This window comes from Rhinopithecus roxellana, chromosome 1 (genome assembly GCF_007565055.1).
Source record: "Rhinopithecus roxellana isolate Shanxi Qingling chromosome 1, ASM756505v1, whole genome shotgun sequence".
Classification (NCBI taxonomy): Eukaryota; Metazoa; Chordata; class Mammalia; order Primates; family Cercopithecidae; genus Rhinopithecus; species Rhinopithecus roxellana.
In genome coordinates this window covers 43,016,861-43,042,531 of record NC_044549.1, presented here as the reverse complement: position 1 = coordinate 43,042,531, position 25,671 = coordinate 43,016,861, and the positions used below count along the sequence as shown (strand labels likewise).

The window sequence follows — 25,671 nt, the reverse complement described above, 5'->3', positions numbered from 1 at the left end:
AAGATGACCATGGTTTCTGTGTAGCAAATGGATGATAGTGAAGCCAGGACAGGTGCAGGAAGACCAATCAGTTGGCTACTGCAGTTGTTTGAGTGAAAGAAGATGGTTGTTTGGTCTGGGATAGTAGCAGGTGAAGTGAGGGAAAAGTGGATAGATCAAGAAATATTTCGAATTATAATTAACAGGATATGGTTATAGATCAATATGGGAAATGAGGACAAAGCATTGTTTGATTTATTCATTTATTCATTTGACTCAGCAACTGCATCATTCTTGTCTAAAAGACTGATCCCACGGTGGATGCTACAAGACTCTGAGTTTTACTATTTCACTTTCACATATTTAGTAAAACTACTAATAAAAGCAACAGAAATCAAACTTACGCTGTGCAGATGGGACAAAATGAGACCGCTCAAAAATTGGTTAGCTGAATTAATATTCATAAAGCCTGAAAAGAGAGACTGATACTAACATGATGAATTTCCTAAGGGTAAGTGTAAGAATCTGTACTTCAGTTTTGAAATAACAACTGTATAAGAGGAATAAGTGGACACAGGAGAAATAGTCTATCCATAGTAAACATAAAAATCACATAAATGTTGGTGTGGTACGGCTAACTAAAATTTCATCCAATCCTAGTGTAGGATTCATTCAGTGAACTCTGCTAATCAGACCACATCGCTTGTGGTATCACGTTCTGTGAGGTCAGTTATACTTGAATGACACTGACAAATTCAGTTTATCAAGGGGAAGGGCAGCAAGATTCACTAGTGAATAATGAAATTATGTCAGATGAAGAACAACTAAAAGGACTACGGTAATGAACCTGAAGAAGAAAAGATTGCAAATATATGCTGGCCATCTGCAAATATTTAAGGGCCCTTCCATGGGAGGATACATACACTGTTGCTGAAGGGCAAGTAGTTCCAATAACTAAAAGTTACAGGGAGCCAGATTTCAGTTCCAGACGATGGAAAACTTTTAATAGAGAGCTACAATCAATGACTGGATTTTCTTGTGAGGTGATAAGCTCCCTGTCACCAGTACTATTCAAACCAAAGTGGGGGTAATAACACAGAAGAGACATTTTAGGAGCGAATCTCGAATTGAGTGGGTGGTTGAACTCATAACTTTTCAGTTCACCGCTAAGATTCTCATTACATTTCCAGGAATAAGGAGAAATAAAGGAGAACATCTGGACACTCCATCGCTCTCACCCTGAGTCAGTTCCTCTCATTTTAACATAGTAGACAATATGGTACATTTAAAGTATCTCTATCCCTGTCTTGGTAGAGTCTGCTGAGCTGGCTACAAGTGATCCAGGGCTTCAGAAGACATGTATAGCAAGCACTCCTACAGCTTGGAAGGGTGGTGTAAAGGTGGTAATAGTTGAGCTGAGCTTTGACAGGTGAGTCAGACTTTGTGTCAGAACCGTACCCTGCATGTTAGAACTTGCACGAGTCGATTTCTGTTATAGCAGATGAGGTTCCACCCAGTATTGGTTCTAAGTAATTAAGTCTGCTCATTCTGATACTCCCACTCATGCAGGCTGTCAGCCTAGGCCACTGCACTGTTTAACAGTCTTCCTCTGAGAAACACTGTCTTCCTTTAACAATAACAATTGTTAATTTCCTAGAACTCAACGTGGTAACTATCTTCCTCTGTCCTTGAAAGGCTTTGCAAGCTTCCAATAATTCTTCCCAAGACAGATTCCTGATAATACATAACCCTGCATCCGAGGCATCTGTTTAATGGGTCTCAAAGAACTGATGCTTCCGAAAGAACCATTTTTTAGTGTTGATTGAGTTTCACTGGATAAACATTTCAGCCATATTTTTGATACACACATACATGCACACACGTGTAAAAACATCAAGTATAACCTTGCGTTTGATGCTTTTCATTGGCATCATATTCTTCGGAAACTTTTTGAGACCCAATCAAATAACATTTTTTAAGGACACATGGAAATGGAAGAGTGATCATGGAATTTTTATAATAAGAAAAGCTGACTGGACTGAAGCAGAAGTCTTTGGACAAATAATGGGAAATTAGTTTCTGTAAGTAAAGCAAGGAGCAAGATAGCTTAATAGCGCATGGAAAGTCAAATAAGGAATTCATATTTAATTTAACAGAAAATTGGAAGTTTGGAATTAATAGTTTGGGAGCAGAAAAATGATGTAATGATAGCTTAAAGAAAATAAGCCTGTCAAGAGGTGACGGCTGGTATCAGGGTGATCAAGAAAGCCAGTATTACAGGCTCATCGACTTGAGATGGTGAGCCTGAAGCAGTAAAGGGGTGGTGGGCATGACGAGTTGTAGCTAGAATTGAAACTTTCTGAGTCAAGGCGCACCCTATTTCAAACTACTGATGAATTTGAAAATGATTTTTTTTTTTTTTTTTTTTCCTTTTTGCCAAAAAGGTAAGGATCATGCAAAGTTTCACAGTGCTTCTCCTAGTCTGTGCTCATCCACTCGAGGGCTCTGACTGCCAGGAATGAGGCTTACAGAACTCACTAAAAGGGAGCCATGCCCATCCTGGCCCCCTAAGGTAGCTTGATTCTTGTTTTCTCAGAAACAGCATCATGGTCAAAGAGAGGAAGCCAACGTTTCAGGGCCACAACTTGAGGGGCCTTCTCTCCCCATTCTGCGCACCAGTCCTACCCTGCTGCTTGGAATTCCCACATTACTCATTCCTTGGGCTAAGGCATTTTTTGAAAGCCCCTGTTAAAATGCAAAAGCTAGCTGGAGGAGAGAGGGGTTTTTTTTGTTTGTTTTTAAGCCATTAGGCATTAGGTTCAAGTTAATTTATCTAAAAAGACATGGAACTTAGAAAGGAATCATATCCATCCATGAATCAAGGAGGACCAATAGGGAACGAGATGCTTCCCGGTGTTGAGGTCTCAGGGCCATGATGGGGAGGTGGAAAGTGCTGAAGACACACTTTTCCTCCTCCAGACATATTCAAAATGGCACCTATTTCCCCAACCTCAGCCCGAGTGTAAGCCAATGTACAGTTCAGAAATAGCGCTGTATAGGAGATGAGAGGAGAGATAAGGGGCAGTAAAGGGCTGTGTGCCCAGCCTATGGCCCTATCCTTTCTCCCACCCCACAAATACTCTTACCTGCCATGAAAGGTGAATTGCCAGCACTAGAATGGACTGTGGAAAACCGCCCACGGACCTCTCTGCCACCCTCTGCGCTTGCTTTTGCTCTAGTTTTATCTCTTTGAAGCTTCAATCCCCTGGCCTAGGGACCCCTAACCTCAACTCCCGCCTCAATCTGATTTTTGAAACATGGTATTTCAACCTTGATTTTTCTGCTGAAGAATCTGGCTTGGCTCATCTCTTCATCTTTCTCATGTTTTCTCCCCACCCACCGTAGCCTCGACTCCATAAAATCCCATCCTCACCCCACCCAGGAAGAGGCACATGAAATTCAAGAATAATAGACTAACCAAAATATCAAATGCAAAGGCTTAGTAATTAATCAGCTGATATAGTCACATAGAACGATTTCCTTCCCTTTAAAGCACTATGTAGTCATGTTTAGTGTGATTAAATTAATGTGATTTCCCCACTAGGCTAGAAACCAAGAGTACAGCTTCACCTTATGTCTTTCATGCTACCTGTTAAATCCCTAGTACTTGAAATATAGCAAGCACTTAATAAATATATTAGGAACACATAAATAGAGATTTATAAAAGCTTCCATTATACACAGGATAGCTCACATAAATAATATTAATGGTATCTGCAGCAGCACACATAACACGAACTGCAAGTCTGAGCACATAAATAGACTCATTTTCGTCCAGGGCCTTAGTCCCAAGATTGAGGTTACATGTAAGATAAACAGTTCATCTCCTTCATTATTACAGTTTAAGAGTAGTAGGAAGTTCCCTTTGCCAAAAACTATTTTCACCTGACTCTCCAGAACCTTAAATTACTATTAATAGAGATGATATTTTAAGCCCGTTTGCAAATGCAAATGCAAATATGTTCACAGCATGTGAAACAGTACGTTCAATCACTTGCCTGGGCTCTTTTTTGACCCAAGAATATTTCTTTTTAAATTAGTTCTTGGTCTCTGGTGCCAAGTGGGGCTAATATCGGGATGGGGCACTTGGATGGGAAGAAATATTGGGGAAGGGTCTCTGGACCAGAGAAGGGAAAGGTCAAACAGGAAAGCCAAGTAAGTCCGTTGCAGAGAGGCTGCAAGAGGAGGAAATCCCCCTTCTCTGGATTTCCCACTGGCACAGGGGACTCAGGCGGGGCCAGCTGACATCTTTGGACTGCTTCTTCTAGAGCAGAGGCTGCTCAGAGACCCCAGCACCCCAAGGCCAAGAGCAGCTGCCAGTTATTTGGTAAGTGGCACCTTCTATTTCCTGCCTATTCTGTCTCTTAGCTCACGAAAAACAGATGAAGGGATCTGGCAGGAAGGGACACATTTTTTGTAATATCCCACCTCCAATGCAGTCAATCTGAGAAGCAAACCTGATGGTCAGAGGTTTTAAGCATGCTCTCTGCAATCCCTTTACTCATTCCCTGGCCAGCCATTAGCTCATCAGCACCTCTGCCCAGATGCATCTTGCAGCTTTATCTTATGCCACTCCCTAGGCGTCTGAGCCTCCACAAACATACCTGTCACAAATGCCTGTCCACTGCAGCTCCAAAAAGAGACCAGATGCATAAGCACAGCAGCATTCCCAAGGAACACAGAAGCAAGGTAGTAAGAAAAAAACAAAGAGTCTTTGTGAGCTCCCCGTACCTCCTAAGGCTCCTTGCAGAGAGGGAAATAATGTCAGGACTGACGGTAGAACTCAAATACAAAAAGGGGAACTGACTAGAGAAACACCACCACAGCCAGGGACAGTGCTCTTGCTTGGTTCCAAATAACTTCTGTCGGCAGGTGGGCATTTCCACTGATGAGAATGACTACAAACGTACCCTCGGAGCGTGAGTGTAAAGCCCTGGGAAACCCCCAAAGGCAGCCCCATCCACAAACATGACAAAGACACCTTCCCTGACAGATTCCCAGAGATCCCAGAGTACATACAGCCTTTGAAGCCCATAGGTGAAAATGCAGTTCAGTTCAACAAATGTGGGCAACCATGTGGCAGGCACTGAGTTCCATAGACTTCAGAAGACAGTCTTCAGTGAGTGAGGGCAGAGAGGCCGGGTGCTTCACTTCTAGCCCTTCCCCCAAATCATTCATTAAGTACACCTCTCCACCCATCCTGTTAGAAGGCAATTGACATACACAACCTTCATTTTCAGATGATCCTAATCTAACCCCAATTGTATGAATCTAGAATGTTTCTGTTACCTTGGTTCACTATTCCCGGAAGTGGGTGGTGCTCTTGAGTTTGGCTACAAGTCACAAGCAGAAGTGGGAAAGGTGTGTAAACGCCCAGTAGATTTCTCCAAACCTAGTGCTTCAGCGGGGACAGGTTTCACGCGTATATGATCCTCCCCCAGGTGCATGCTTCCTTTTTCTGCCCTGATCAGGCACTGCAAAGTCCTCTGCTCAGTGTGGGGGACACTTACCTGCCTCTGAGGTCTGTGGCACTTGAGCTTTTATTAAAAAGAGAGAAGCAGCCCCCTCTGGGCATGCCTCCCTGACCTCTTGCTAGCTGTGTCCTGTGAAGCAGGAGACATTAAAAGTGACAAACTGACAGTTTGACAGGGTTGTGGAGGCTTATCCACACAAAAGCGTGTGGTGCAAGGGAAGGGGTGTGGGTTTGGAACTGGTGGTCCGAGGTCCAGTCCTGGCTTGACCACTGGACCCTGGGCCAGTTATTGAACATGCTTGAATGTCAGTCTGCTCACTTATGAAATGTGATTCATAATCACTTTTTGCTGCATTGTTGTGAAAAGCAAAGGAGTCTTTGCCTGTAAATAACATGGCACTGAGTATGCCAAGCAGTTATTTCATCTTCATTATTACTTTCCCATTTCTTACTTTGATCTTTGCACAAAGATCTCCCTCCCTTCTGTCACTACAGAGGTCTGTAAACAGGTCTGTAAAGCCATTCACCTTTCATCCAGGGCTTCTCAAACCCACAGGGCTCCCCCAGAGTCCAGGGTCTTGACTCACAGGGTCATCACTTCCTCCCAGTCATTCTGTGTTCAAACCTTGGAAACTTCATCCTTCATACAGATAGATCCCACCTAGGGTTTTCCTCTGGATTTTACAATCACAATTTTTTTGCTGTTGTTTGAAAGGGTTCATTTGATTTTCTTATTGTAACATATGACCAATTACCCGCCTATCAGAGCATAGGGGAAGTAACTCATATTTCACTTAATTTTCATGTTTCCTTCTTTTCCTTGTACTCAGCAGTCCAAATATAAGACAGGCTAAATTGAAAGGCTAGCTGTCAAAATATTTGGAGTAGTATTTCCCAAACTTTCATCATTCTAGCTACTAGTAACACTTCATACTCATGTAAAATCTGTTCCATTATTTATGTAGTATTTTTATAACATACTTTAAGTAAATCTATTTAGAAAAAAATCTGTGTGTTAATACTAAATTAGAAAGCAGTATCATTTTCCATAAACAGATCAGTAAAAATAAATATCACACTGTGCTCTGGAGTCACAGAGACCTGTGTTCAAATCCTGCTCCACTACTTAATGCCTGTGTGTTCTTGGGGCAGTTATTTAACCTCTCTGAGCTTTTGCTTCCTCACAAAAGTAATACTAAATATCTCATAGGCATGTCATGAGGATTAAATAGAATGGCATATTTATGGTGCCTAGCACAGATCCTGGCAATAGTAGGCTCTTAAAAAAAAGAGTTGTTTTACTGTTTTCCCTTCCACAGCACTTCTTTAATCTACTTATTTCAGTTCCTACTTAGAGCAGCCTCCTCCAATGCTGTAACGTAGAAGGATATTAAAAAGAGTAAAGAGTGATGAATGGTGAGGCAGGCAGCAGAAGTGAGGGGTGATATGGTGTCATGGAATTCTCTTATTCTCCAACTTAGCTAGAGTTACTGGGCTGTAAGGGACCTCAAAAGTCATCATTCCAGTCTCTCACTCAAGCAAGCAAGGACCCCTTCAGTGTCATGACAGATACGTGTCTAGCCTGTGCTTTCTTACTTGTCACTTTGGGAAATTCACTATTTGATAAGAGAGTTAACAGAAAAATGTCTTGTTTATAAATAATCCCCAAACTACTGACACTCACTCCTCTGATCCTTAAGTACCATCTACTTGTCTCTGTCCTGTTTTCTAGAACTACGAGAACATATTATTTTATCCTTTTATATAAACCCTTCCAAATAACTGAAAGCTGATTTTGTAAATTTCCTTAGTAGTCTCTCCTCTCAGCTGAATACTACGGTCCTCAAGTGCCCCCATGCCGATGGTGTCTAGGACCCTCGTCCATTGGCAGCTCTGCCGCCAGCACCCTTCTCCCTGAGTCAGTCCACCTACCTCTTAGCAGAGAAGGTTCTCAGGGCAGAACAGGCAGTGAACAAGATCACTTTTGTTAATGAGTCTGAGATTAAATTAGCCTTTCAACAGTTGCAGGGGGTTGCTGACCATGGCTTTTTTTTTCACATGTCAAATCAGATCACAGCCCCCTTGCCCCATCTTGTTTGTGTGACAGGCCAGCAGTCAGTCAATCAAAATTCCTCTGACTACCACATATGTCATCAGGGCCGAGGGTGGAGCGGGGCCAACTGTGATAGTGGTCAACAGCGTTGTCCTTGGCTGACAGGAGGCCGAGCCCAATGGAGAAGATCAGTTCCTTGTGTTTGGTGAGGAGGAAGTTGCTGAGGTTACTTCAGAAAGCTGCTTTCTGTGTGGGCCTGCTTCCTCCACTGCCTCATTCTCTGATGTTCTCAGAACTGAAGAGGCCAAGGCTGCAAGGATAAGCAACCAGAGGGGGAGAGGCTACACACAGCCGCTGGTGTGTGTGGGTGTGAAAGTTGCCCTCACCAAACTTCACCAGAGATCTACTCCATGTGACAGAGCCAGAAACCCATGGGAGTCTAGAAACATCTGAACATTTAGCTGAGTTTTCCAATTTCAGCCATCTGTTTGTTGTTATATGGAAGTGGCCTCCTGTGGCCAGTGGTCAAGTGTAAAAGCACTCTAGGAGGTGGCGCTGATGGGAGTTCTGATATAGAATAGTTTTCACAAATAATTAGAGCAGCATTATTTATTGAAATGTTAATTACTGTTTATTTTCTAAGCTTTCTTGATGCAGAGGTTTGTGCAAGGGGGAAAGCATAAGAAATACAAGATCAAAGGTTCATCGAGACTTTTGTGAAAGCCCATGGAAGAGATGATGCAGGTGGCTTAGAGGTGAAAGGAGAGGGACAGAATGCTTTTGAAATGCAAGAAGGGAGGGCAGGGGATGGTTGTATGGGTCCTGTGAGCAGTAGAAACCCAACTAACCCTCTGTCCGTGCTCCCGAGGGATAGCAACCTCAGGTGTGATGGCTCATACCTAGAAAGGCAGCGTGCTTTGCTCATGGGGCCCAGCCTCAGTAGATATTCTCATTCCCCACTGTGGCATGGGGGCAGGGAGCTGCCGGACTTCACAGGCCACTATGGGCTCAGATAGTAAGGGGGCCAATGGCAACCAGGACAGACTAGGGACTTGAGGTCCTTCCATCATTTTCCAGGTACCAGGTGAACTTCTTGAATTCTGACTGGGCTGCAGGAAAGGAAGGTGACGCCTGCATGACCTGCATGACCCAGTCACGATCTCTTGTTTAACCGGCAGAATGGAGGCTCACAGATGGGATTAAGTTGAGCTAAAGAAAATTTTGAAAGTGATGATTTCTTATGTACTTGGATTCATGGACGGAAATTCATATCCTGTACATAATATAATCTATGTGAGAAGGGCAGGATTTCACTGTAAACACAGTTCCTGAATTATTCTTAATTTAGAAGTGATGCAGCTCAGGACTGGGTTGTCTTCTTATACCCAGCCTGCTGCACAATTGCTAATAAAGTAGGATTGTCAGCCACAGCCCCCAGGACTTGACACTCCCCTTTAATTAAACTCTGCTGGGTTCATAGTTCCCTGACATTACCTGAGAGTGAACATAAGACATTTGCAATGAATTTTTATTTTTGCTCCTACTGTAAATTGTATTTTTTTTATTATACTTTAATAAAACCCTTCCTCCTTAAAGCAGAAACACAAATCAACCATTATATGAATAAAAAGACATGCCACAGATTGGGAAAAAATATTTGCAAAAGATATATCTGATAAAGGACTGGTATCCAAAATGCACAAAGAACTCTTATAACTCAAAGATAAAAGAACAAACAGCCCAACTTAATAAGGAGCAAAAGATCTGAACATATACCTCACCAAAGAAGATGCACGGACAGCAAATAAGCATATGAAAAGATGGTCAGCATCATATGTCATTACAGAATTGCAAATTAAAACAGTAAGATACCACTACACATCTACTAGAATGGCTAAAATCCACAAATCTGACAATACCAAATGCTGCTGAGGATGTGGAGCAACAGGAAGCCTCATTCATTGCTGGTAAGAATGCAAAACGGTAAAACCGCTTTGGGAGATAGTTTAGCAGTTTCTTAAAAAAACTAAATATACTCTTACCATATGATCCAGCAGTTACATTTCTAGGTATATTTATTCAATTGAATTGAAGACTTATGTCCACACAAAAACCTACACATGAGGTACTTGCCACCAGATGATTTTCAACATTATACAACTTCAGTTATGTATGATAGCCTAATGATTAAACACCATCTTAAGAGCATAAGGTAGAATCTAACTAGTCGTGTAGGTCACAACTAAGAAAAATATATGAGTATGTATAGCCACTTTTATTCAAAAACTGGAAGCAACTAAGATGCCCATCAGTTGGTAAAGCTGTGGTATATCCAGACAACGAAATATTTTGTGGTAATAAATGGAAATGAGCCATCAAGATGTGAAAAGACATGGAGAAAACTTAAATGCACATTGCTTAATGAAGATGCCAGTCTGAAAAGGGTACATACTGTATGATTCCAAAGATAGAACATTCTGGAAAAGGCAAAACTGTGGAGACAGTAAAAAGATCGGTGGTTGTCAGGGGTTGGGGAGAGGTGGGAAGGGTGAACAGGCAGAGCTCAGGGGATTCTTAGGGCAGTGAAGCTATTCTGTATGATACTATAATGGTGGATGCATTACATTATATGTTTGTCAAACTCCATAGAACTGTACAACCCAAAGAGAGAACCTTAATGTAAATTATGGGCTTTAAATAATAATAACAACGAAGCAACAATGGCTTAATTGTAAGAAATACATCACATGAGTGCAAGATGGTAAAAATAGGGGAAATTGTGTGCCACAAAGGGAGTAGATGGGAATTCTTGTACTATCTGCTCAATTTTTTGAAAATCTAAAACTGTTCTAAAAATAAGTAAAGTCTCTTAATTAAAAAAAAAAACACACACACACACTAACCACATACACAGATTTCTGGTAAAGTAACTAAATTAATAATGTGACATTTTAAAGGGCTGCTAGACTAGTGGGAAAGAAAATTAGCATCAATTTCACAGTCCACATGTTCACTTCCCCATGCTGCACCCTTGGAATCAAATGCTATACATAGAACGTTGTTGCGAAAAGTCTCCTTTTGTATTTCTGCCTTCTATTTTGACACTTTCTGCATTCTTCTGGTGCAGAACCCTAGACTTTTATGTCAATTCCTTAGGTAAATTAAAGAAAAGGCCCCAGTTTTCTAAGGGCCAGATCAATTTTTAAAAATAGCTTTCAGTTCCATGTTTCTGAAGGAACATTCTTAGAAATGTAATGAGTTTCTTGTTTCTTTGAGGGGCGATACAAATTTAACTTGTACTTTAAAAGTAAATTTTACATAGTTAAGCATTAGAAGTTGAGTGTTTTTCTTTGTGTGAGCCAAAAGTTTGCAGTCTTAGCATTTGTATCATACCAGTAAGTGACCGAGGTAGGGTGGGACGGACCCTCACTCTCATAAACTCTGTCACGTCCTCCACTCCCATCCTAGGCTGGCCTTTTCTGCCTCCCTAGCTGCCCTGGGGAATCTTCTTTTATTTACTTTCTCATGATGCATTTTAGAAAAAGTACCATTGTATTGGGGATAAGTATAGCCTTCAGATGTGCAGTTGCTTTAGCAGAACGGGCAGTATGGAAGATGAGAAAGATGGGCGCCTGGGTAGAGCCCAGGCTAGTGACAACCGCAGCACATGGGGAACCAGCAACCCCATACCCAGGGTCTAAGTGAGGTCTCTGGTCTGATGGAGACAAGGCAGAGTGGAGTTGAGGTGTGCTGGGGCGTGCCCAGAATCAGGAGCTCCTCAGAAGTGTGTGGAGGAGGGTCCATCCCTGGGGGCAGGCCACAGGGGCCAGGGGAGACCTGGACCACAGGACACGGAAGCAAGGCTAAGCCAGAGAAGGACTGTAGTGTGGGAAACTGATGGGCTCACAACTCACCCCATGGACACGGACACTAAAGACCAGGATCTAGCGGCAAGGCAACATCCAGAGCACCCCTCCTTCATCACCTGCCTGTCGTGTGTCTCAATACCTCATGGAAGGAGTTGGCTAAGGTTTCAGAGGTGGTGCCAGGGCTGCATAGGAACTGGCAATCACTATTGACTCTAGTAACACACAAATATGCACATTTTTGATGCTTTACCTTTGTTCCTATCCATCTTTGAATCTCAGTAATATTTCCCATTTTCCAATAACACCTTAAAATTCACAGATGTAATTGCACCATTTGGAATTTCTAGTTTTTTAAAATTTCCTTCATTCAATCAACAAATTCTTAACTAGCTCAGACTGAATGAAGGCCTTGGACTGGTCTTGAGATCCAGGGTGAGCTAAGAAGTGTGGTCCCTGCCCTCCTAGAGACCATAGTTGAATGCAGGAGACCTACACTGACCTAATAAAGTTGAGGTACTTGCCACCAAATGATTTTCAACATTACACAACTTCAGTTATGTATGATATCCTTATGATTAAACACCATCTTAAGAGCATGAGGTAGATTCTAACTAGCTGTGTAGGTCACAACTAAAAGAAATTTCCCCCTGGTCTCTTGTCTCAGGAATAGGTTTATCAATATATCTGTTCTCCTTCTGTTCATATTTTAAATGGTTAGGGTGCCTGCATAAACATTTGTCATGGATAACACTGTAGAGAGAACTTCCTGGGGGAAGGACAGTCTAAGTGATTTAACTTCCTTTCCAATTTAATAATTCTGTATTCTAGCTATTCAGTAGTATTTACAATCTAATCTTACAATCTCAGGACTTCTTCTGATAGGTTATACAAAAGATGGTCTATTATTTAACAAATAACATAACTATGTAAAATATTTCTAATACCAATGAAATATATACAGCAACACATTTAAAAATTAAATATCAATAAACTACCAATACCTGTGATGTTACCTTTCAGAACTCAAAGTAGATACCTGATTCCCAAACTTGTTATCTTTTCAATCTTTACCTGAGAATATTAAACCAGTATTCAAAAGACTGTGACTCTGAATTTAAGTGGCCTATTTGTCTAAGGGTGTGCATTTACATATTCTGAGAAACTGTCATTTCTTTACAAAGCATATGACATTTGCCATTTTCTTTATAACCTCACTTAGAAGAAATAAAATGAGGTAATATTCTAAATGTAAAAGTTGCTTGAAGGTTAAGTTCATATTTTTTTTCTATGCATGCAGGGGGAAGGGATATAATACATAACAAAACTAACACATTTTAACAAATGGCAGTGTATTTAAAATTTAGGGAAGCATGAAGATCCGTGAAAGCACCTTATGTAAAATATTTATTTGAGTATAAATTAAATGTACACTACAAAGTAAAATGAAATAGATTGGGGTATATAGAACACAGGCAATATGACTAAATTTGTTAAAAAAAAAAAAAAAACAGTGGTTTTCTAAATCAGTGATTTTTTTTTTTTTTTTTTTTTTTTTTTTTAAGTTTCCATTTCACAACAGAGGTGGGGACAGGGCACTGCACATTCAAAGACTTACTTCCCTGTGGCATCTTTGTGATCAAGGCACGTAAGACTTCTCCGAACACTTAAAATGTGCATTTGTCAACCTGGGCTTGTAGTTTTCAAGTCGGTGATGCAGAATCATAGAGTTGCAATTTTTGCAGCTCCCTATTACTTCCATCACATGCTTTATCTGGAAGACTTGAAGGGTCTGCCACCACACAGAGGCATTACTGCCTGAAAGAAATTTTCTGGTAAAAGGTGTCACTCTTTCTACTCTTTAGCAATGTGAGTAAGGGATGGCCTCTTTTGAAAAGTGTCTCAATTTCAGCTTTACTCAAATCTTATTTAAGATTGCAAACAATCTTAACTTGCACTAGCTGGCTACAGTTTTAATGTGAGGAGTTGGAATTTTTAAGAAGGACAGTATTTGTAAACCAATTTGATCTTTGCCTTTGGCGGATTGCAGACAAAATACTGAATTTGAGTTGCATTTTCACTGTGGATGGCCTATTTGCATACAAACAAAAGAGATTATTTTTAAAAGAGACTTTCTGTGTTTTTGTTTTGGTCTCTTGGGATGACTGTGGTAAGGAAGAAGGGACCAGGCCATTTTCATACCTTGGAGTTTACATATTGTGTTTATGTCACCCTGTATTCTTTCTTCCTCACCATCTACTTTCAATTCATTGGTGGCCAGTTTTAGAGTCTTCATCACCTCTAGTCTGGACAATTGATTGCAACAGTGACTCCCTTCATTATCTTTCATGGAAAACAATTTGATTATGAAACTGCCTTCCTTTAAAGACCCACGCCTTACTCCTCACGAGTTAGTGGTCACGCTTCTTAGCAAGACACACAAGGCCTTTCAAAGTGTGAATTCAATTTTTCTCTTCTGATTTTATCCCCCAACGCATACAACTGCCTCCACAACCCATACAACAGTTACACTTGAACCATTCACTATTCCGTGACCATCTTCCCCACTATCCCCCATCCCTAGAACCTTTGAAAACGTTTTGCCTTCTTTACCTTTGTGGAAGCTGTTTCTTCTGCCTGGAATGTCTTCCCTGTTTTCTCTACTGCAATACTCCACTCTTCCTTTCAGATCCAGATCACTCCACAGTTGGAGCCTGAACCCTTCCCTGTTTTTTTCACCATATCTTTATCTTCCTTAGTCCCTCTTCACACTATTTATTTTTCCATTATAACAGTTTCCTCATCCTGTTAAAAATTCACTGCTCATACAGCTGGCCTGCTCTGAATTCCACAAGTTTGGGGAACGTGTTTCATTTCCCTTTACTCCTGGTACTTAGCATAGTAACAGGCCCAGAGTGGAGGCTCAGTTAAGTATCTGTTTATTAAAGTCAATATCTATTAACTGATTACTATGAGCTGGGCACTCTGCTAGAACTCCAAGGCACTCTAAGTATTTTAAATGCATTACTTCATTTAATCTTCACAATAAATATTTTAAAAAAATTTATAGGTGAGGAAACTGCCTTTCAGAGGGTTTTGTTCAGCTGCCAAGGATCACACAGCTAGTGTGACCCTCAAGCTTTTAGCAGAATATAGAATTGAATGTGTTTTCATTTCTAGCTGATAATGCTATGTGACTACTGTTAGAATGTTGGATTGATGTCAGTGTCCGTTTTTTGGACAGAATACTGAGCAGCTGGGCACCTTTTGAGTAAGTTCTTAGCCTTGTCCCTGGTCATCACAGTGGTCACTTGTTTCTTCCTACTCTGAGCTATGTACTTGATATTTCTTCATTCACCCTCTTATTCCTTACCCTCTGAACGTGGAAACCATTCAACCTTCTAAGTGATGAAGAAACTGAGGCTCAAAGAAGGCAATAACCTGTCCAAAGTTCCTTTAATCATAGGAAATATTTTTCCTAAGGCCCCCAGAACTGAATGGTTCTTGACTGGGACCCTCAGCCAATGCCTGAAGAGTGTGTAAAGGGATTACTCTGCCTGATTGTTTGAAAATAAAATTAGAAGCATTTAAGGGGCTGTGTTTTGGCTTGTTTTTCTTTTTTTCTAACTTTTCCTCTGCAACCGTGAACACTTAACAAGCCAGAGAGATCTCCTGGAAACAGAATCTTGGGTCAGCCATAGAATGGACACATTAACTTTTCTACTGCCTGTCATCTAAACTCTCTGTTTCCTTCAAATTTACATGTCTGTATTGAGCCCCAGTCAAGTTTCCCCCTCTCCCCCAATTCAGTTTCTTCCAACACTCAGAGATCTTGGAGAGCAGAATGTAAATGGCCTTTTCCTTAGAATCTTATCTCCTCAAAGGAGTGGAATGGCTGGGTCCAGACTTGCAAATAACCTTCGTTTCTGGACTCCCAGTTCTCACCTTCCTTGATCCATAGGTTGTTCCTTCTTCCTTGTTGGGGCCTCACTTTCCAGACCACAGCTCTTAGACTCAAGCATCTGCAGCATCCAAGCAGCTGATATAAATGAGGCAAGCAGGTTGCATAGGAAGAGGATAGCTTATACCCCATTGGAAGTTGGGCAGCCTCTGCCAGATTCACCAGTTGTTACCATGCGTATAGTCATTCTAAGTTAGTAGGAGGTTGTTCAATTAGAAGGACTTTACGTTTTGAGTTGAAAGCCTCTCAGGTTATGTAAATTATTAATATTACTGCTGTTAAGGAAATTAAGGAACCTATGGATGATAAAATGTTTCATGCAGTATATACATCTGGGATTATTAGCACACTGCTACTAGATATTCTAATTCTCCAGAAGAGCTGGAAATTTAAACTTATGTGAATTCTCCAGATTTTTGAAATATTCGCAATTAATTATGATTAAGGTGTTTTTTTTTTTTGTTGTTGTTGTTGTTGTTTTGATGACTCTCTGTCTAGGGACCATTTTTAGTCCATAAGCTTTTACTTTTCAATCTCTGGCTTTTACCTTTATCATATGGTTGCCAGAACTTGTTCTGGACATGGCTCAACACAGCTCTCTCCAAGCTCAAATCTTTTCATCCACAAATGTTTCTTGTTGCTAGAAGTAATGTCTTCCTTCCCTGATCTGCCATAATAATATATAGCATGGTTGTTCATAGCTTGGCTCTGGGATCAGATTGGCATTTGGAATCCTGGTTCTGTTGTCAGCAATGTAACTAAGCAAGACTCAGTTTTCACTTGTGGAAAATCAGGGATGATAGTACTTACCTCCTGCGGTTATGATGATTAAACGAGATCATATATGACACAATAGAGTATGCCATAATTCCTGTCAGAGGCTAAGACATATTAGCTATGGTGATATCTCTTCCCATAGAAGCTTCTAAACAGGATTTCCATCTGATTCATCTTCGTCTTTCCAACATTAAATAAAACTTTATTGAATAAATTAATAGTCAAATAGTTCCAGCCCCCTACTTTCTAGCTCTGACTCACTACAGCCTGGGCCCCAATATAATGTTCCTAAAATATTCAATTTACAATTTTCTCACTCTCTCCTGAACCTCTGATGCACTAACAGAGGTCAGAGGTAAAATTGGTGGTTTATACCAAACCAGCCCCTCCAGACATTGAGCCATTATGTAAATATTAGGATTTCACTGGTAAGTTTGCCTCTCTGGCTCCTCTTGAAATATAAGACTTGGCTGTTCTGAACCACATCCTTATACACAGACAACGGAGTGGTGACCAGAAGCACTCCTCGAAATGGGACTCGCCTGTGGGTGTAGACAGCTTCTGTCATTCATACGTCATGGAGCTGTACATAAACCACAGGCCTGCATCACTCACTTCCGTCATCTGAGGATCTATGTTGGCCACTCGTGGCATAGGGGCTGTACCTCACTACTAGATTACTTTTCAACTTGATTTCATCCTGCTCAGCAGAGCAATGTAATTGTACTGAAGATTTGGCAATTTTAGTCAAAGAAATAACCCTATTTCCATAATCCCACCAACCAGGTGGTAACTACTATGACTATTTTGACATATTTGTTTGCTTTTTTTTTTTTTTTGCCTCTTGGGGCACACCCTTGCTCCAGCATCATCCCCACCTTAGGAGCAGCTGCCCTTCATTGTCCTGCTTTGTCAACCCTGTGTCACAATTGTCTTGTCTGGATGGTGGAGAGGCATAGTTTATGCACTGCCTCAAAGACTGCCTGTGAACGACACTTTCCCTTCCCCTTTCCCTCTTGTTTGACTGATTCATCTGTCCTTGGCTGGTTTTGCATAAGCTGACTTTTCGGAGTTGTTGGGCAGCTCCTGATGCAAGATGAAAGAACATTACTTTGTTTGTTTGTTTTGTAAACCAATGTTTATGCTAAGACTTGTGCAAATATGTTCTCAATTAAAACACCGGCTTCTCAATTCCTGATACGGAGCTTTTTTTCTAAAATTCTTCCTAGGCCAGGCATGGTGGGTCACGCCTATAATCCAGCACTTTAGAAGGCCGAGGTGAGCAGATCACTTGAGGTCACGAATTTGAGACCAACCTGGCCAACATGATGAAACTGTATCTCTACTAAAAATACAAGAAAATTAGCTGGGTGTGGTGGCATGTGCCTGTAATCCTAGCTACTGGGGAGGCTGAACCCCAGAGGTGAAGGTTGCAGTGAACTGAGATTGCACTACTGCACTCCAGCCTAGGTGACAAAGTGAGTGAGACTCCGTCTTTAAAACAAAAAAAATTCTTTCTACGTACTTACTTACTTAGAAGTCCAGAAAGCGAAAAAGCAGGTTTTCATAGACAACGTCATGAAAGCACTTACATGATTACTATTATAGAATAGAATTTTATTTTAATGTTTTTGGCATCCTACTTTACATAAAATTTATTTTAGGCAGCTTTGTTGCTTGACTTTCACCTGATTGAACTGCATTTGGCATGCCCTTCTCTTATCTATAGTTAGGAGATCTACTATAGCAACTTCTAGGTTATAGGTAAGAGTCCATCTGCTGGAAATCAATCAGAAAGGCAGAGCTAAAGAACTCTGACAATTAAAAATATAGGAAATAATAGATTTTAAAGCAAAGAATGCAAGTCCTAAAATATTTTTTTTCCATAGGGCTTCCTGTCCATTATAAATTATTATATTCCTCATGGCATTGGCAAGTGCTAGTAGCCTCATCTTACAGAGGACACTGAAGTTCAGGAAGCTGATAGGTTTCCCAAAGTGATACCACTAATAAATAGAAGATGATTTATTAACTACTTATTATTTGACACCAACCAAACTAACTCAAAACCCTTGCATTTATCTAAGACATCATACGCCTACAGACAAATAGGAAACAGCTACCTTCATGCTCCTGTGAAACGTCACACAGCTACAAAAATCTCATAAAAAATCACCTTTGCTATATTTACCACAAAACTGAAATTCTTGAGAACAGAAATCATGTTTACTTATCTTTGCTTTATTTTTAATGTTTAGCACAGTGCCTGGAACAAAGATGCTGAATGAACTGAAAAAAAATTTACCAAGAACATAGACAAATTGGAAGTGCCCAGGGTATCTGCTTGTACAACCATTTTTAAGACTCTTGATACATGTTGACAGATTGCTTTCCAGAAATGTTCTACCCGTTCATATTCCCACAATCAGTAGTATATGAAGGTATACTCTTATTGCATACTTATTAGCATGATTACTCCCAACCATCCCAAAATCCACATAAATTGTTAATTTGTAAAAGGATAATATCTTATGTTTGAATTGGCATTTCTTTAATATTTAGTGAAGATGAACATTTTTAGTTTTTGTTTTTACTTTTTAAACTTTTAATTTTTTAAATAATTATGGATTCAAAATAAATTGACAATATGTATAGGGAAGTCCTGTGCACCCTTCACCCAGCTTCCTTCAGTGGTAACATCTTGCACACACAGTTTGTGTTACTATTCACCCACTGAGGAACTTTTTTTCCCCAGTTTGTTACTATTATGAATAAAGCTGATATAAATATTCATATACTGATTTTTTCAGGAGCATAGGCTTTTATTTTTCTGGAATCAAAACCCAAGAATACATTGCTGGGTCATATATTAAATGCATGTTTGGTTTTATAAGAAACTGCCAAACTGTTTTCTAGAGTGACTTGACCATTGTACATTCCCAACAAGCAATGGATGCATGATCTAGTTTCTCTGCATCCTGCCAGCATTTGGTGTTGTCACTATTTTTTATTATTTTAACCATTTTTATAGGTAGGTAGTGGTTTAATTTTTTCCTAAAGGCAAATGATGTTGACTGTCTTATGTGGTTGTTCACCATCTGTATAGTTTCTTTGGGGAAATGTCTTTTTATATCTTTTGCCCATTTTTCTAACTGGATTGTTTGTTTTACTGTCTAATCTGATACAGGAAAATATCTCATTGGTGTTTGAATTGACATTTCTTTAGTATTTAGTGAGAATGAACTTTGTCATGTTTATTTCTTTTTAAAACAATTACTGAATTATTAACGGCATTAATTGCTTTTGTCATTTAGTAATTGTGGGTTTCTATTTCTAAATAGACTAAAAAAAGGTATCAGTGATTTCATTTGTGTTCATCACAATACCTTAAACTATCAGACTCTTGATAAAGATTTATTGTTTAGTAGGTTGAAAATAATTGTAAGATTGGGGTGATATTCTAGGTTGGCCTTTGGGCAGTTGAGTATTTTAGGTTTATCCAGTTTTACCAGTTTCTGGCCTGTATTGACTAATTGGTTCACTTAACCAATGTTCATTCCTTTTATTTTTACTTGATGTTTCAGTGAAAATCTGATTAATTTGATGCCTAATAATATAGAGCTGTGACATTAGGGTTGTTTGGCTTATCATATTCCTGCCACTAGAGAAAGATTAATTTTGACTCAAAGCTTTCTAAGAAAATGTTTTAATACTTCTCTATTCCAATCTCCAATGGTTTTTTTTTTTTTCCATTCCACTTATTGATGTAAATTATAAATGATCCCTGAAATTTCTCTTGGGCTTGTTTTCTTCTTTATATCACCAGATTCACCAGAGGCTTAACCTCTGCAAAGCCTCAAATCTCAACTTGCCTCTGAATTGACACTACAGAATAGAATCTGTATGTGTACTGAAAATCCAACATGTAAAATGACTGCAAAACTTATTTTCTTCCAGAAATCCTTCCCAAACTAGTTTTGGGTGGGAAAAATAAAGTATCGAATTTTATTTCTGGTTAGCCTTTTTTTTTTAATTTAAATTAAATTTTTTTTAGGAATGAGAGTCTCACTATGTTGCTCAGACTGGTCTTGAACTGAACTCCTCGCCTCAAGCCATCCTCCCACCTCAGCCTCCTGAGTCACTGGGATTACAAGCATGAGCCATTGACCTCAGCTCTGTTTAACCTTTAAAATGTAGGAAGGAAGAACTCCGGGTCTAGCTGGCTTGGCTCCAGATTATTTCCACGGACAGCAGAGGTGAGTTTACTCCAGTGAGGAGGTCTCATTTTATCACCAGACTTTCTGCAGGAGACCCTCTGTGCTGCTTCCATTTTCAGAGCTCTCCAAAGTCTACTGCCTCCACTCAACTGGGAGTGTTCTGCAAAGGTCACTGAGGGCCTCTGGACTGACATTTTCAGTCATTCTCCTACTTCGCCTTTCTGCAGAATTTGACCTGTGACTACACTCTGCTTTGTGAAATGTTTCTACTCTTAATTTAAGTGATGTAATCCTGTTTTGGTTTCTTTCCCTTCTCCCTGATGCATTTATTTACAGCTTCTTTCTCTGGCTGTATGCACTTTCACCAAGTGTATTAGTTTGCTGGGGCTGTGGTAACAAAGTACCACAAACTGCGGTGGCTTAAACAACAAAAATTTATTTATTTTCTGGAAGCCAGGAGTCCAAACTTAAGGTATCCACAGGGTTGGTTCTTTCTGAGGGTTGTGAGGAAAGAATCTGCTGCAAGCCTTTCTCCCTGGCTTATATGTGGATGGCCGTCTTCTTGTGTCTTCACACCGCTTTTCCACTGTGTGTTTCCCCTTCTTACAATAAGCACAATTGTCTTGGATTAGGACCCACCCTAATGACCTCATTTAAATGTTATTATCTTTGTAAAGACCCTATCTCCAAATATGACCAAATCCTGAGGTCCTGGGAGTTAGGACTTCAACATATGAACTTTGAGGGAGCCACAGTTCAACGCTTAGCATGTAGTCACTACAGTTACCTTTTATGTCACATCTCATGTGCTCAACACTGAAGCTTGGTAAATATGCTCTTTCCATGGATGCATTCTCCTCTTTCTGGCATCCATCTCCCCACTTGATTTCTTTCTTTCTTTTTTTGAGACAGAGTCTCACTCTGTCACCCAGGCTGGAGTGCAGTGGTGCTATCTCAGCTCACTGCAACCTCTACCTCCCGGGTTCAAGCTATTCTCGTGCCTCAGTCTCCCAAGTAGCTGGGACTACAGGCCCACTTGTTTTCTATGACACCACTTTTCTCCTGGGCTGTTCCAGTCTCTCTAGCCTCTCCTCAGTATCTGTTGTAGATTCTTCTTCCTCATCTCCCTCCTTAAATGTCGAGGTTTTCCAGGTTCTCTCCTTGGCTTCCTCTCAATTCAGTCCTCCATCCTCTCTGCTACTGAATTGACCCACAATGAGAATTTCAACTATCAACTGTACTTATGCAGAACACTCTTAATGTGCCTTCCAGGCCATTCTTCTTTCTCGAACTTGCACCTGAATATCTACTTGTCTACTTGGACATCTCCATCCAGCTGCTCCACAGACATCTCAAACTCAGCATGTTAAAGAAGGAATTCACCATCTGTCCTTTCTCTCTGCCTGGCGCAAACTCACTCTGCTTCCTATACCTTCCATTTTGTGAAGGATGCCACTATGCACCTAGATCTCTCCTCCCCTCCCAGTGTCTACATCTGTCAAAAACCAAATTCTATAAATTCTGGTGCTTAAATATCTCTTAAATGCATGCTCTCCTCTCTGATTCCACCATAACTGCCCTGGTTTCATGCCCTCACCATTTCTCCTTGGCTTATTCCAATAGTCTCCTAAATGATCGCCTTGTCACTCCAAATCAGTTCTCATTCTTCTGCGAGGGGATTTTTTTTAAAGTAAATTTTATAATGTCTCTATTTACGATTCTTCAAACTTAGGCTGTTCCTTTAGGATGATCATAGCTGGATGCCTGAACTCTGGGCTCCTTGTTCTGACCCCACCCAGTTTCATCCTCTATTATTACTCCCCATTAGGCATCTTCTCAAAGCTATACTTAAAATTCCCCCATGCATCTAAACCCCATTTGTCTATTTAATTATCCAGGCCTTGAGACTTCAAACCATATTAACCTCCCATGAGTGTCTCTGAGTCATCTGCTCTCTCTTATAGTAGCTCTTTGCTCCAGGCTTCATTCCTCCTCCTAACTTGACTCTCAGTTTTCTTAACTTTACCTGGCTTTCTACCATTTGGCTTCCCACTGTGATCAGTCACTCCCTGGAGGCTAGCCTTGTCCTTGGGTACTGCTTGTTTCAGATCAGCTCCTGCATCCCAAAAGTACAACCTGGAGTTGTCCTGCCAGGCTCAGAGGATACTGAACATTTCTGCTGGAAAAAACCTTCCTCCATTCTGTTCCTAGTAATGCCATTAAGTGGTTGTATAATCTTGGACAAATCACTTTTCCTCTGTTTCTTAATCCAAACAGTAATAGTAATAAAAACTACTAACAATTCCTGAGTACTTAGCAGGACAAAGTTCTAAGCACTTTATATGGATTATCTCATTAAAATCTCACAACTACTTTATGACATATTACCATACTCCCATTTTACAGACATGAAACTCAGAATTACAATGGTTAAGCAACTTGTCCAAAATCACATAGCTAGGAAGTTGGGGAACTGGTATTCAAACCCCAGCAGCCTGGCTTCAACGTGTGGCCACTTAGCCACAGCATTGTCTTCCCTCTCAACATGCAACTCACCCTAGAGAGTCATGCAATCACTTCTGTAAAATAAGGGAAGAGCGCTCCGGCCTGTTCTAAATATAAAATTCTATCAGAACATTGCTTTCAAGATCTAATGAGTTATGGGTAGAGTGGGTGTATTTTGAAGAGGATTTAAGAGATGACAAAAGATAAATGCAAAGGGCTAAAGCCCTAACTATGGAATCTCGCAACTTATAAATTATCACACACCACTAGATGGTTGCTTCTCTGAGAAAAAACAGCTATTTTTTTAATCTTAAATATTTAGCTTTATTTTTCTGCCTGCAGATGGGATTCAAGTTCAAAATCACACAGAAGAAAATACAAATCACCTATATTTCTGATTAATATTGTTTGTATACATCACTGTTCGTTCTGCATTTTTCCCCTTTAACTAAACATATTATGAATTGTTCTACAATGGAATTTTAAATAATTACATGGTATTCCATTATGGATGTTCCATAAACAGTCACTTGTTTTTAAACATGTAAGTTGTTTCTAAGATTTTCCTTATTAGAAAAAATAGCAAGAAAAATATCCATCACTAAAACTTTACAAACATGTATTATTGTATCTTAGAATAAATTCCTAAAAGGTGAATTTTTGGTTAAAGGGCACATACATTTTAAAAGCTTTTGATATGTATCACTAGATTATTATCCAGAAAGATGATATCACCGTTAGTGGGCAACTAGGGTATAAATAATCCTCCCTTCTTAGCAAGATGGAGGATTCTTGCTTGCTTGCTTTTTAAAATTTAATATTTATCTCTTTCATAGAGAAAAAATGATACTTCACTGTTGTTTTAATTTGCGTTTACTTCACCTCTTATAAGAGTAAACATTGTTTAATGGCCATTATTGATTCATGACCAATCTTCAGGCACTCTGAAACAAAAGGAATCTTAAGTTCAATATAGACAGTAGCCTGTGGTTCTTTAGATCTCTGCAGACAGTGCTGGCATAATTAAGTAGTAACCCCTCTATGGTACCATAAAAATTATAAATTCTGACATTCTTTTTTTCTTCATACGAGTATAACATTTCAAAATTCCATTGGAGCAAAAGGAGTCTTTACTTGAAAATTAAATTTTAATCTTCTGAAATAAAAGCAACAAAGCTTTTTCTCAAACCAGTAAGCACTGGGTAGATGAAAGTTACTTCGAGTTTCAAAGAACAGTAATTGTAAGTACCTAGTGACAGCTGGGCGCGGTGGCTCACGCCTGTAATTCTAGCACTTTGAGAGGCTGAGGCGGGCAGATCACTAGGTCAAGAGATCGAGACCATCCTGGCCAACATGGTGAAACCCCTTCTCTACTAAAAATACAAAAATCAACCGGGCGTGGTGGCGCATGCCTGTAGTCCCAGCTACTCACGAGACTGAGGAAGGAGAATCGCTTGAATCCTAGAGGCGGAGGTTGCAGTGAGCTAAGATTGCGCCACTGCACTCCAGCTTGGTGACAGAGCGAGACTCTGTCTGAAAAATAAATAATTAAAAGTAGATAAATAAATCAATACGTAGTGACTGGCGCCAGCTGCCACCATCCAAGAGAAGGGCGGGTGTGACTCCTTCCAGGAAGTTTCCACAGCATGGAGAAACCTGGCGCACAGTGAAGCGGGCAGGAAAGATTTTAGCTCTACGCCTTATGAAGAGTGTGAACTTGGGCAAGTTATTTAGCCTCTTTAAGCCACAGTTACCTCATCTGTCAAAAAGAACGATGATATCTTTCCAAAAGTCATTGTGAATAATAAAATTCAGTGAAGTAACACTAGTAAAGTACACAGCACATCATGCATGTTCAATACATGGTAGCTAATTTAATCACTCTAATCCTTCCACTACCCAACCCTGCCCAGAATCTCCCATGGCCTGACTATGACATATTAACTGAGCTTTGCATTTTCTCCTTATACCTCTTTTTTCTCTTTCGTTTTCTTGATTTCTCACCCTCTACCTTCTCTATCTCATTCCTCCACCCTCAGACCAAACTGACCCTGGTAGACAAAAAACATATTCCTTGTTATTTGTCATTCTTATGAAGATATTTTAAAAATTCCTGATTCTTCACTTAAAATCAATGACCGTAACATTCAGTATTTGAATAACAAATTTACAAAACCAAAATTAGACACCTAAAAGATGTATGTATAACTACCACCAATAAACTGCTTTGGGCATTGCAAATAATTCTCACCTTCATGTGACAAAGATCTTTTGTAGAAAAAATAAAGGCTTCTCCGCTTAGGAACTAAGTGGAGGACACACAACAAAGCCCCATCTTCAACCTCAGCCTTTCACTGCAGTCTCAACTCATAACTTCTCTGCCAAGAATAAGAATTATTACTCACCACTGGGGATCCATTTTGTCTGCTTCTGCTGTGGCCTAATATCTGGAAATGACCCCACTTGTCCGTGTGTCTGTGGTAGTCCCTGTTACAGCAGCAGAGAAGCAAAGCTTTCACCCTGTGGAAGCCTTCCTCGGCAATGACTGTGTACCTACCCAGCTAACTTTCTTTAAGAGAAGCTGTTCCTCTTTTTTCTACAGATTTTGACCACACTTGAGGAAGAAATTTAACCCTTTCCTTGCAGTTTAAATTCATTGACGTAGGTCTACATCTATTAAAAAATAGATAATTCAGTGGCTTGAGCTCCAGACATGACATTGAGATGAGCCTGACTAAAAAAAAATCTCCCCTCTTGAAATTCCCTCAAAAAACCTAGAA

At 40.1% G+C, this 25,671-nt stretch overlaps 1 protein-coding gene across 6 annotated transcripts in view; it reads right to left on the bottom strand.

Moving 5' to 3' along the window:
* CD86 (CD86 molecule) overlaps positions 1-25,467 on the bottom strand; it is a 62,876-nt gene extending 37,409 nt beyond the window's left edge. Inside the window, exon 1 of one of the 6 annotated variants that reach the window (XM_010370528.2) lies at positions 25,297-25,467. In XM_010370528.2, the coding sequence (XP_010368830.2) occupies positions 25,297-25,310 (14 nt within the window). In that variant the 5' untranslated portion in view covers positions 25,311-25,467. Of the gene's footprint in view, positions 1-4,643; positions 4,848-5,058; positions 5,257-25,296 lie in introns of those variants that run through there. The other 5 variants (XM_030941872.1, XM_030941844.1, XM_030941840.1 and 2 more) reach the window with 5 other exon arrangements.
* Between the last annotated feature and the right edge of the window lie 204 nt (positions 25,468-25,671).